Source organism: Sinocyclocheilus anshuiensis, unplaced genomic scaffold (assembly GCF_001515605.1).
Source record: "Sinocyclocheilus anshuiensis isolate Anshui unplaced genomic scaffold, SAMN03320099.WGS_v1.1 scaffold189, whole genome shotgun sequence".
Classification (NCBI taxonomy): domain Eukaryota; kingdom Metazoa; phylum Chordata; class Actinopteri; order Cypriniformes; family Cyprinidae; genus Sinocyclocheilus; species Sinocyclocheilus anshuiensis.
In genome coordinates, this window is record NW_015540861.1 from 509,045 (window position 1) to 523,497 (window position 14,453).

Genomic DNA, 14,453 nt, shown 5'->3' on the forward strand with positions numbered 1-14,453 from the left:
GTGTGTGTGTGTGTGTGTGTGTGTGTGTGTGTGTGCCTCAGAAAAGACTTTGTACTTTTATGAGTGTGTGTGAAGAACTGGTATAGTACAAAATAGTGCTCTCAGACTTTTTTTCTAATTATTTCCGGCAAAATATGAAGTAGCACAACTATTTTCAACATTGATAATAATAAGAAATGTTTATTGAGCAGCAAATCAGAATATTAGAATGATTTCTGAAGGATCATGTGACACTGAAGACTGGAGTAATGATACTGAAAATCACAGGAATAAAGTACATAAAAACAATTCAAATAGAAAAAAAACTATTTTCAATTGTAATAATATTTCACAATATTACTTTTTTTTTTACTGTATTATTGATTAAATAAATGCATCCTTGGTGAACAAAAGAAACTTTTTTCAAAACATTAAAAAAACTTAACTTAGTCACCCTACACTTCTGAAGGCTATTGTATAAATGCAAAATAAATACAGTTTCAAGGTTTTTGAAAATATATTTATGGTCTGTAGCATCTGCCCCTTTGTGCTTAGGACCTCTAAACTATATAATCATATTCACACGCACTTAGCTTATGGTTTATAAAAACATATTACAGAGAAACTACTACTGTTATACTTTAAATAGAGCTTAAAGAGCAATAGCTCTGTCACTGAGGAGCTCGACAATCTCAAAATCTGATCTAATATGCTCCATCTACACAAGACAATGTGTTCGCAACTGACTTTACTTCCATAGTCTGATGCACCAATGAATCAGTGACAATAAGACCATTAAAAAGGGTCAGTCTGATGTGTGCTGACATGATTTGTCCAGTGTGTGAAAGACCAGTCAAGATCTGGGTCCTTTCTGGACCGAAGCATCCATGGTCTCATTTAAGCCAAAGACAGAGGAAATTGAGGTAATTCCTGTTAAAGGGATAGTTTACCCAAAAATGAAATGATTCTTTCTTCTGTAGAACACAAAAGAAGAGATTTTGAAGAACGTTGGTGACCAAACATTTTACGGTAGCCATCGACTTCCATAGCATTTTTTTCCATACTACGGAAGTCAATCAACAGGCAACCATCAACAGTTTGAATTTTCATTTTTGGGTGAACTATTCCTTTTAACAAACCTCCACTCATGGCAGTCAGAATTGAAGCCTCGAAAAACACTCTATCCCCCCGTTTAGCAACAGGCAGGTTTCCGATGCGAGGAGCTCACGGACATAAAGTTAGTGAAGAAACATCAGACAATTGGACAACAACGATAATGAGGGGAGCTAATTTATTCACCATTTGACATTCAAGGAATGCCAATAAGATATTTAAATATCATCAAACTTACTTGGAGATGGCACGGCTGCTGTGTTGCCATGGGAACAGGACATTTCCGATGGCGGCACGATAGCTGTAAACTCCGAGCAGGCCGAGAGCCAGAGCGATCTTAGACACCAGCGAGCAGTGACGCTGAACCAGGAGAAAGATCAGAACCAGAGACACCGCCGCCAACACAGAGAGGAACGCCTTATGATCCCCACTGAAAACACACACACACACGGTGCATAAATAACAAGGCAGACATGTTCTCGTTATATGCATGCAAACGTTGAATATAAAACAGCAGAATGACAATGCCCATGTGATTTGAACTCAAAACAAACACTGTATGACAGCATAAACAGGCATGATGCAACAAATCTTCCATGTTAAGCTGAATTTCTGTACAATAACACACTTTGTTGGCGTTTCCGTTTGGATTTCTGTCATGTCGGAAATCTCACTGCTCCAAATACGTTGCGTTCCATTTAACTCAGAATTTCACATTTATTGCTTGGAAAAGTGCAACGGAATGACAAGTTGCAATAGAGAATGTAACTTGGGAACTTGGAAATCCACAACTACTTTGTCTTGGCACTGAGATTAATGATAAACAATCACATTTAAGCAAATAAAATGCATCAAGGAGTCAAAGGTCCTATGTTAAATGGACCTGATTAGCGAAAGTCTGCCAGGACAGATGCAAAAAAACATGGTAAAAGGTTGAACACTCTATGCTATGTTTGTCGTTTTGTTCAAACTCTCAAAATAGCTTCTCAAATGAGAAATCAAATGCTCAAATTAGGGTTGGGCAATGCCTACAAAATTGGCATCGGACAATGTCTACAGTGAAACATTGCGATGGACGATGACATCGGCAGGGGCGAGCGGGAGGGAGGGGGTTGGAGTTAGGGGGTGTGCCCGAAGCGTGAATCCTTATAAGGGAAAACACTATTCCTAACACTGTGTCTACACCGGACGCGAGCGGTGCGGCACGACAAAATACTATAGAACCACTGATCTATAATAGAGATATATTATATATAGATCAGTCTATAGAACTCATTATAATCAGTGATGCTGTCTACACTGGATGCGGCGCGGCACGACACGACAAATCCCCAACAGTAAACTGCTGCCGCGTTCTATTTATGACGTGCTGACACAAATTTCAAATGATTTTCAACGGTTGCTTTGTCGTGTCGTGTAGACAGACTTTAGCTGATGTGGCGCAGCGCAACACAACTGTCGTGTCCGGTGTAGACACTGTGTAGCGGTTGCCTTACACTATGTACATTACAGTATATAAAATGTCACTTACCACATAAACAGAGTAAGGAGAGATGACTGAGGACGATGGCGAATGATTTGCAGATCCTCAGTACCACTGACAAACATATAATCTTGTCAAATGTGTGGCAAGTACTACCGCTCCATAGTATAAACAGAGTACGTGTGATCACGAATCTCGAAAGTGAAAGTGAAACTAAAAGTGATCGTGCATTCAAAAGCACGATGCCAGTTTCAATGCCAGGTATAATAGCGGCTCCCTCATGCCAAAATATATATGTAGTATAATTACCCAATTATATAACTGCGAGGAAAAATATTGAAATATATATTTTCCTCCCATCTCGTATTTATTCCCTTTAGGGGTTCCGCCTACCAGTCATTTTCTTTCCGAACGTGGTATTGGGATGCTGGGGGAATGGGGGGGGTGGGGTGGATCACGATGCCGGCTCAACATTGTGACATCTATCAGCCATCGGCGATGGATGATGGCATCGTCTATCGGCCCAACCCTAGCTCAAATGCAATTTCATTTCCTCATTCTGGGAAGCATGAACTGTATTAAAAATCATTTGTATTTGATATATAATTTTCGTTCCCAACCCAGTATAAACCTGTCATAAATAAATCTATAATTCAATGCTCAAATCATAAAAATCAAATGCTCAAACCTAAATTGCAAATACTAAATCACCCCACAAAGCATTAAAAAAAAAACAAGATAAAATAAAATACCATTAACAATAAAATACTATTAACTTTAAGTCATTGTTTACCCATCCCAATACAATATAAAAATATAAAATATAAAAAAAGAGAATGTTATCATAAGTTTGGCTAACGTTGTGGCAAGACTCTCTCAAAATTATGAACAATGTTCTCCCAGTAACATTAACTGAACGTTTATTCAAAGTTCTCTGTTCTTTAATAATGTTCTTAAAATGTTTGCACAAAAACTTTCTTTGCACATCGTTCATGGAACTTTTTTTTCTGAAACATTTTAGTTGGATGTCTAACAAAACTCTGATGAACATGGAAAATATACCTTTTATCGTCTGTCACAGCATTGCGATGTATCTGGTTAGGACACGGTGTAACTTTTTTTAAATGCTAGTATTTCTTTCTGAACGTTCATAGAACATTCAAAAGTGACGCTTATATAATGTTTTCAAAATGATAAAATGGAATGTTTCCATAACGTTTGCATAAAAGTTTTTAAAACACTTATAAACTGGATTCTTTTAATGTTGTTTTCTGTTGTATCACTATCTAGAGAACAGAGCAACCAATGGCTCATACACTCCTGATATATACATAATACAATTCAAAAACAAAGCAAATGAGATTACACTTTTTACACAACATTACACTTTTCTAGATTATATTTATTATATTTAACAATATTTACAAAACTCACAAAAAATTATTTTGGAACTGACACAAGAGGGAGGTAACATGTCTAATTATTGATATTAATGTCATAAATCTTAAGTACTGTCAGATGTATCAGCCTATCAGAATTCAGGAGGCAGAGAAACTGAGCCACCGTGTGTGTGTGTGTGTGTGTGTGTGTGTGTGTGTGTGTGTGTGTGTGTGTGTGTGTGTGTGTGTGTGTCTGTGTGTGTGTCTGTGTGTGTGAGTGAGTGAGTGAGTGAGTTTGTGTTCAGAATGCAGCTGGAGTGCTCCTCTCATCTAAGGTAATCAGGTGTGGGCCACACAGGCCAGGCCAAAAGGTGTGCATGTGTGTGTGGGTCAGCAGTGCGGACATGATGAGGTGTGTGTTCTGGAGTGAAGCAGAGACGAGTGTGTGTGTGTGTGTGTGTGTGTGTGTGTGTGTGTGTGTGTGTGTGTGTAGTGTAGTGAAGTGAAGTGAAGGAAAGGTAAGTGCTAAAAGTGTGCATGAATGTGGCTCTGACATGAAGCCACACAATCTACTGCTCATTACCCACAGAACAAACAGACAGAGGCTCTGTTCCAACACCTAGTGATCCACTTTGCTGTCTACAGCCTACATAGGCAGCTGTCCTCTACAGGCAATATCCTAACTGAACCTTTTAAGTGACTCATTTGGAAAGCTCTATATGGTGAGAGACTACTCATTAGGTGTGTATAAAATTTGCATTAGCAAATATTTGTATACCTACTATTCATAATCAAATGAAATGTATGTTCTTATTCATAACCAGTTCCATTTAAATAACATAACATAACATAACATAACATAACATAACATAACAACATACTGGAACTGAATAATTTTCACAAACTTCAACCAGTGTTATTTTAGTATTATTTATATATTGTTATAGTATTTATTAATATACTGAATTAGCTTTTGTTGTTATATTTTCAGATTTCATTATACATTTTAAAGGTTTTAGTAGATGCATGTTTTTGCCATTTTTATTCATTTCTTAATAACTGTTTAGTTGAAAATATTTTTTTTAAATAAATTTCATTTATATTTATTTGAGTTTTAGCTTTAGTAATTTTCAAATTAATTCTAATTTACATATTACAGTATTTATCAATACTTTGAATTAGCTTCTGTTTTCATATTTTCAGTTTTCATTTTAATTTTAAAGTTTTAGTAATGTTGTTGTGTGCTTTTGTAATTTTTATTCGTTTTTTCATATTTCTATTTAGATTTGATGTATTTTTATTGCATTTTTATTTTAGTGATTTTAAGCTTATTTATTATTTATGTATTAGAATTTATTAACATTTTGAACTAGCTTGTTTTTATATTTTCAGCTTTCATTTTAATTGTAGTTAATTTTAAAAGTTATTTCTATTTTAGTTTTTATTTCTGTGTTAGTTGTAATCATCATATGTCGTAATCATCATTGTTTAACATGGTGCTTGAGCATCTACATTTTTCTGACACAATATATATATATACATATATATATATATTTTTTTTTTTTTTGACAATACTTTATTAATCTAATGGTATAAATTTGCGTGTTATACTGAGTGTCCAACAACCTGTACACTTAGACAGTCAACACTGCAAATGGCACCCCTAGGAAGGGTTCTTTCGTCATTTTTCAGTCAAATCAACTTCTAAAAGCACACTGATTTGACTTAGGTGTGACTAAAGCTAGTCATCCACATTGAGACATCTAAAATAATGTGACAATATCCCAAGTAAAATCTTTAATGTTCTCCCTAAAACATTCATCCAAGTTGAGAAAAGGTTGGCTATTTGCAGATATATATATTTTTTTTTTTTTTTTTTTGACAATACTTCATTATTCAGTACTGCTACTGAATCTAAAGCATCACATTAAATGAAATCAGGTTTTAGCGGAGTTGTGGGTTTGTGGTTGAAGAATGAACACCACAAAATTAAGACAATAATTAGACCACACATATTTATATTGCATTGCTCTCACAAGCTTATGGTGTCCTATATAATCTGACTTGTAAAGAACTCATTTTAAAGTAGCTCTTTTAATGAATCATTAAAAAAAATTAAAAATCAGCCTGAATCAGTCTAACAAGTACTTGAAATTTCAAGTCATTACTATTGTCATGTCCAACTCAAAATGAACTGAATCAAATTATTTGAGATGTTAAAAATGTTCTAAAAATACTCAAACTCTAGGGGTTACTAATCAGTTTACTGATTACAATTACTGATTGACCACAAAACAACGTGAAGTTAAAGACAGCTTTGTCCTAAAAATGAAACTTTAATAAAATAAACGTTACTCAACACTGGCGCTGATTTTGTTTAGTATATTCAATATATACTTAGGACCAATTATTTGGGTGAAAGGAGGGAGCAGACAGTGAGAGAGTGAGACTGTGAGAGATGAATGAGGAAAGAAAGAATGAGGTAGAGAGGGCGCTGACAGGGCACGCAAGAAAGGAAGTAGAGGAAAAAAGACTGATAACACAGACGGAGAGAGAAATTTTCATCCTGATGCCAGTGACCCTGAACGTCTCTCTGTTCCCCATCTATCTGCTCCGAGACAGCCAGAAGAATACTAATGCATCTCTCTCACACACACACACACACACACACACACACACACATGTGTGCATGTGTATCCGCATAAGAGCACATTTCAGGGTCGGGTTTCAAATTAAGAGCAAGGGCATGTATGATATTCTCAGATTGCTCTGGAAAGTGTGCATGAGTGAAAAATTCCTCAATGTGAAGCTTGGATCCAAATACTAGCGAGCTACAGGAATCACAGGTGCGTTCTTGATGCAAATGACTGTTTCAAAAAGTCACCAGCATAAAACATGTAAGGCAGCATTGAGAAGGAGGATCCCAGAATACATTGCATCAAGTCAAATAAAAAAATCAAAACGTAGGACAAAGAGAAATTAATTATAAATACATATCATTCAAAAATGAAAAATAGATTTAAGTACTGATTATTTTACCCAATAATTTTGTTAGATTGCCTTATCTTTTTTTTTTTTTACGATTTTTACAAATGTTTTTATTTTTTAGGAAATGTCTCATGCTCACTGAGGCTGCATTTATTTGATAAAAAATGTAGTAAAAACAGCAATATTGTGACATTATTACAATTTAAAATATCAGTTTTCTATTTAAATGTATTTTAAATATTTAAATAATATTATAGTATTTATTAATATTTTAAATTAGTTTTTGTCTATGTTTTCATTTTTATTTTAGTTAATTTTTACAAATTTTGTTATGTGCTTTTGTTATTTTTTATTATTTTTAAAAATATTTTAATATTTTAAAAGTATAAATGATTTTAAACTTATTTTATGTTTTCTTTATTTATTATTATACCATTTATTAATTCTTTGATTTAGTTTTCATTTTAATTTTAGTTAAAGTTTCAGTAATTTTATGTGCTGTTGCCATTTTTATTATTTGTTTAGTGCTGTCATCGTTAACGCGTTAACTCATGCGATTAATTTTACAATCCTTAATGCGTTAAAATAATTTAATGCAATTAGCGCAAAATTACTGAATCACAATTTCTATATAACCCTTTAACCCAATTTTGCTTCTCTGCTTGCGATTAGATCATTTTAAGCCGCTAAACTCCGGGAAAGTTTTCGGTCCAATGATCCAGTAAGCGAATGCATTCAAACAATCCATCCAAAACAGCGCTAATATAAAGGAAACCAGGCTGATTACATCAGAGATTGCAGAGAGAACAGAGACTGGCATTGCGTTTTCAGTGAATTATTCATTCCAGTGTGCTTGGCTTTTAAACACGAGCTCTGTCATATTCTGTGATTGTCTCTGAAGAGCGCGAGCCCTCACACGTCAATACAGATTTTTGAGAATCACCCTTCAATCTTTTGGTTTACTTTGCTGGATATAGCAAATTATGACAAAATAAAAATTTGAAACAAGATAAATGGTCTATGCTTAATTTCATTAATCACTGAAAAAGGATTTGATTAATCAGATTAAACATTTTAATCGATTGACAGCCCTCTTATTAGATTTATATAGATTTATATTTATTTGTATTTTAGATTAAATATAGAGCAATTTTAAGTTTTAGTAATCTTAAACTTAGTTAAAATATTTCATTTTGTGCTTAATAGTTGACCACAATTGCATATAGCTTAAAGGGGACATCTGATGCTAAATTCACTTTTACATGGTGTTTGAGCTTACATGTGTGTTGGCAGTGTGTGTATACAAAGACCCTATAATCATAAAAATCCATCCAGTGCTTTTTTTTTTTTTAATCCCCACATATCATAAGCATTTTCTCAGATCAAGCCATTCACAGATTCTTGGCAAAGTGACGTCACTTTGCACAGGCCCCTCCCACGACTGTTGATGGACACGACCGTTTTAGCATAGACCCGCCCTGAGTGAGCTGTAAACAGTCCGCCATTGTTTCGACGCCTACAGGAGTTTTGTTGTTGGATGTAAGAATGAATATAGCAGTGGTCATTTACTCCCGACATTTGAGCCGCTGAAGACGCAGTGGATTACTTTTGTTTTTGAAAGGAGTGCGCCCCCCGATCTACCTAAATGAGTTTATATCTGCGCAAATCATTTTACTCTAGACTGCTTTCTGAACAAGGAACGATTCAAGGCAGGTTTTGCTAAAAAGTTAAAACTCAAGGATGGATCAGTACCCACTGTTCGTAATCCAGCTGCACCTCCAGAAGTAAGTCCCACATATTTTTATGAGTATTTGCTAATCGCCTTTCCTCTTCCTCGGAAGAGAGGGGTGTGGTGAGCAGAGCTCATTAGCATTTAAAGAGACATGCACCAAAACGGGTCGCTGTGAACAGAGCTGTTTTTGACAAGGTAAAAAGGGTGTTGTTTTACACTACTGAGGAATTTTAACCAAAGTATGTTGCAGATATTTCATGAAGACCCTAAAGAATCATACCAACTTGTGGAAAACGGGCATCCGATGTCCCCTTTAATATTGTTGTGGAAACTATTAAACTTCTTTTTTAATCTGATGAATAGAAAATTCAAAGGAACAGCATTTATTTTAAATATATAAATATTTTGTAAAACTATAAATGTCTTTGCTCTCACTTTTGATCAATTTAATGCATCCTTGCTGAATTAAAATATTTTCTTTAAAAAATGTGCTTTTGTAAATTATTTATTTAGATTTCATTTATATTTATTTCAGTTTTTACCAATTTTGTGTGTGTTTGTCATTTTTCTTAGTTTTTTTTTTTTACATATTTTTTATTTAGATTTAATATATATTTAGTTCAGTTTTAGTAATTTTAAACTTATCTGAAATTTACTGATACATTAAAAGCATCCTTGCTGAATTATAAGATTAAAAGCATTTTTTTTTAATCCTTTGAATGGTAGTGTACTTTTTTTTTTTTTTACTTATTAGAGTACCATGTTGTTAGCTTAGCTTCCTTTTCAGTCAGCGCACTACTCTTGAAAGGCAGTAAACACCAAGGCAGCTCACTTGGTTTTGAAATAAATGTATGCGTGCGTGTGTGTGTGTGTGTGTGTGTGTGTGTGTGTGTGTGTGTGTGTGTGTGTGTGTAGCTGTCCCATCATGCACCTTTCAGTCACTGAAACCACCCCAACATGTTCACATACACGACCCTCACGAGGACAGGAGGTTCGCTCTCAAGACCGTTTGCTTTCTGACAGGAAACATGATTAGACTCTCATTCCCCTCCCAATCCATTTATTCTGCTCACTTCTCTCTTCCATCGGTGTTAGGATCGGGATATTCTCAGACGGCACACCTACACGACCCTATAATGCATTTACACACACAAAAACCACAAATCATAACATTCAGACTTTGTTGACCACGATGGCATACGGGAACCAGTGTCCAGACCTGTCAGTACGGACACTGGAAATAAACCTCGTCTCATTTACGACAGCAAACGTTTACTCAGCAGAATTCTGAATGAATACCACTAGTGCTGACATATCGCAGAAAAGAGAAAGCTGTGTTTTGTCAGAGTAAAGCCGGATAATACCGAGAGGGTCAGCACAGGACAATAACAGACCTGTCAATCTGAGCAAATGAACAGAATGAGCAAAAGAGAGGATAATTACTTTATTTGCGCAACCGTTCTGACGTCTAAAGTTCGGCTCAAGTGTCAACTGTGTCGTATGAGTAATGACTATTAAAATCTTTCATAAGAAGCAAGCAAAAGTGTTTTTGTGCAAATCAGCCGCACTTAAAACATTCATCTTTGCCATCAAATGATGAGAGTTCTCAAATCCGGTGCACTGATTGTATACTATTTCTGGCTTTCTATTTTCCAAGTGTGCATTCATGCATGCTTTTTGGGTGGATAATAAAACAACCCTTTGCACAACGAAAGAGGAGTTTGTGACAGTTCACAACAGACTTTTAAGTTAAAGTGCAGAGAAAAATGAGAATGATGCTGCTGTTTCTAAATACATGAACCTAAAATAGAGATAATATAAAATCAAAAAGGACAAAAAGAACCAATGAAGCTCTCAGAAATATGAACCAAACTTTTGGGGTCTGTAAGATTTTTTTAACAGTTTTTGTTTTTTTAAAGAAGTCTCTCATGCTCACTAAAGCTGCATTCATTCAATCAAAAATACAGTACAAACAATACTAATGTGAAATATTACTACAAATTAAATCTGTTTTCTATTTTAATATATTTTAAAATGTAACTTATTTTTGTGATGCAAAGCTACATTTTTAAGCACCATTACTCCAGTCTTCAGTGTCACATGATCCATAAATCATTCTAATATGCTGATTTGCTGCTGAAGAAACATTTCTGATTATTATCAATGTTAAAAACAGTTGTGCTTCTTAATTTTTTTTGTGTGTGGAAACAGTGATTTTTAGGAATCTTTATTGAATAGAAAGTTCAAAAGAACAGGATTTGAAATAGAAATCGTCTGCAGCATTCTAAATGTCTTTATTGTCACTTTTGATCAATTTAACACAGCTTTGCTGAATAAAAGCATTCTTACTGACCTTAAACTTTTGAACGGCAGTAAAGATTCTATCAAACCTTCAGCAAAAACAAGGCAAACGATCATTTACAACCTTCAGATGAAGTGTTGTTCACAGCTGTGCTCTATTATATATATCATTAACAGATCTAAGCGGAAGGGAAGAGGAGCGAGCGTTTCTCACAGAGATAATGCAGATTCTTCCCGTAGGGCCCGTTTTAGCTGGGTAATGAAATATTAATTAGTGCAAACTAAAAGAATAATGCGAGCCGCCAAATCCCAAACACAGAAACACACGTCTAAAAAAATCTAACTGGAATAAAATTATCAAAGCGTTCAAAATTAAAAACACAATACTATCCAAATTCCAAATCAATAACTTTTTTTAAACAAAGTTAAAATTACACAAACTCTATACTTACAGGAATAGTTCACCAAAAAAGGTGTAATGTAATGCAATATAAAAAAAGAGAAAATTTTTCTATGTAAATTGCATTCGCTTTCATTAGTATGGAAAAGAGCAGCTTTATCATTCTGCAACATTTCTTCTTAAGCATTTCACTAAAGAAAGTAATGTATACAGTCTGCAAAGACATGATGGTGACTAAAAGATGACATTTTTTATTTTATTTTGGATGAACTATTCTTTTAAACTCAATTCAATTATCTCATACTGTTCCCGCATCAGCTCACTCGCTCTCATGCTGTGCACTTTAAACATAATCATAATAAAAGCCATCTACGCTGAGATTCATTACAGCACGTATAATTATAAGCTCCATATATGTAATGAGAAGTCCACCGATTCAAACCACAAGGACAGGAAATCATGCTTTCCTTCCTGTAACCCCAGCGAAGCGCTCCAGAGACTCTGGCACATGTCCATCTCTCCTGTATGAATGCACGGAGATTTATTACGACCGCAATAATTATTCTTCATCAGAGCTGGCTGGTGGACAAGAGAGAGACATGCCAAGAAAAGTCTTTATGTGTGGCATTGAAGGCTTTTTAGATGTGGACGGCAGGTGATGCACTTAAGAGATGGGAGCTATCGATCCATGATCCCATCTGAGGAGACACATCAATGTAAAGCCCCACGAGGGCAGCTTAAACGTATGGTTTGCGTGACCCAGCTCTATAAACACTCCAGATACAGACCAAGGTTATTTTCATAAACGAAAACTAAAACTAAGACGAAAACGACTGATGAAAAAACAATTTCGTAAACTGAAATAAAATAAAAATGACAAAATAATTGAAAAACTAAAACGAAACAAAACTAACAACAGTTATTGAAAAACTAACTGAAATAAAATAATAATTATAAAAAATAAATAATCGTTTTCATAATCATTACGTTCTCATCCCTTGGCGGAAAAATATATGAGCTGTGTGGCGCCGGCGGTTTAGGGAAATACCTGTAAATGGCGCATTGCGCACGTGAGGTTATCTTATGGAGAGATGCAAATCAGTTTAAAGCAGAGTCCTGCACGAGTCCTGTTTGGTAAACGTGCACCAGCAGTACTTAACAGAACACTCGACCCGTTATCCAACAGCAGCACTAATTTAATTCTGTACCAGACCAGACCCGTTTGACAAAGACTGCGAGTCGCGAACCGCACCCGCATTAAATCTATTACATCAGGTAGGCAAAATTATTTATTTTCTAATGTAACACAAGCAATCAAACCAAAATTAGGCATTCAAAGTTGGTGCTTTGAAGAAAAACAGACACGCAGCGCAACGTAATAATTAACAGAAAAAAAGAGGAGAACGCGCATCCTTTCTGAAAACAATACAAAACCGTTTTCATTGAACTTTCAGCTTCGTAACTTTGCAGATATTGTTTATGCTCAAACAGCAACATTACACACTAACTAACGTTAAAAAAGTGAAATCGCAATGAACCACCCCTTTAATTTAAGCTGAATGTTAACCTATGTACAAATTTACACAGAGATAAAGTTACTAAACTGAGAGCTAAAAAATTGGGAGTGAAGCTTTTCAGGATTGTTGGCAAATTCTGTGTGTATTTACTCTTGAGGGTCTTTGTGAGAAACCAAGCTGGTTTTTGATTGGCTGACCGGTCGGATACTGGCTAATGGGGTAGAATAATGCTGGCAGAGACCAGCGCCGTACCATCTGTCTGTAAGTGTGCTCATGTGCCCAGAGACTCATGGATCACAACACACAGGAGAGAACAAATTTAATCGCCCGGGGTGAAGTGTGTTTAGACGCTGGAAGTTTGGGGGATATTTATCCAACAAACTGCAAGAGGGCATTTGATCAGATGACAAATAACATGTTCACAAACAGAACTGTTATGCAAACTAGTTTGGTCATAATTACGATTTTACCATTTTTAATCAGTTTTGCTGATACTTAAACAGCCCTGCGGTGATACATAAGAATCTTGAAAAGAGTCGGAATGATTATTAAAATGGCAATTAAAATGCTTAATAAAAGGGACGAACATTAATACTTCTTTGCAGTGTACCAATTAGTCCTCTATTCATAAAACAATCTTTTCATTAGCCAAAAAGTCTGCAGGCAGTCTGAATATGAGCCCAAAAGAGTTCAGAGTCCTTCTCTCAGATATAAAACCAGAGACTGTGAGATTCAGAGGTTGTGAACATTAATTGCTTGCTGTCTGACTGTAGTCCGAGTCTTCTGAAGTCATATGATAGTCTTGTTCGAGGAACAGACCAGAGCACTTGATATTCACTAATAATCTTCCACCGCAGCTCTCAAACGAATGGCGCTTATGGAACAGATTTGACATCATGACTTGGCTAGAAGAATGTTATTGACGACAAACCTGTGGCATGGGCTCCACAGGTTGTTGGAGAATAATAACTCATATATTGGTCTAAAGAAACAACAAACAAATGAATGAACCGAACATGAGAAAGGATGACAAAATAAATAATAAGAAAAACGATGAACAAAAGACGAAACCGAAAACAAACAAATAGAGAAAGAAATAAAGAACAAAATAATGGCTAAACTAACTGTAATAAACAACTGAACAGACAAACGAAAGAACAAAAGAGCCACCAAACAAACAAAAGAATGGACTGAACAAGAAAAACAATGAACAAAAAGAATGAACACAAAATGGCCAAACTAAGAAAACAAAGTGCAAACAAAAGAGGAAAAAAAGAAAGAACAAGCAAATGAACAACTGAGCACGCAAACGAATGAATACAGAAATGAACGGAAGAATGAACAAATGAAAGAATGAACAGCAGAAAGAAACCAATTGCATAAAAAATGTCACAAAAAACAAAGAAAAATGTAAATTATTATTTTTCAAATTAATTTATTAAAAAATTATGTTGTTGCTACAATAAATAGAATATATAAATACAATTTTAATCTTTTTTTTTAAGATTTGTATATAACATATATATATATATATATATATATATATATATATATATACACT

The 14,453-nt window shown here is 34.9% G+C and overlaps 1 protein-coding gene across 1 annotated transcript in view; it reads right to left on the reverse strand.

Moving 5' to 3' along the window:
* The window catches only part of LOC107688002 (GPI ethanolamine phosphate transferase 2-like), a 145,138-nt gene that overhangs the window by 31,576 nt on the left and 99,109 nt on the right, over positions 1-14,453 (reverse strand). The window contains 1 exon segment of the mRNA XM_016485536.1: positions 1,331-1,522. Coding sequence (XP_016341022.1) covers positions 1,331-1,522 — 192 coding nt within the window.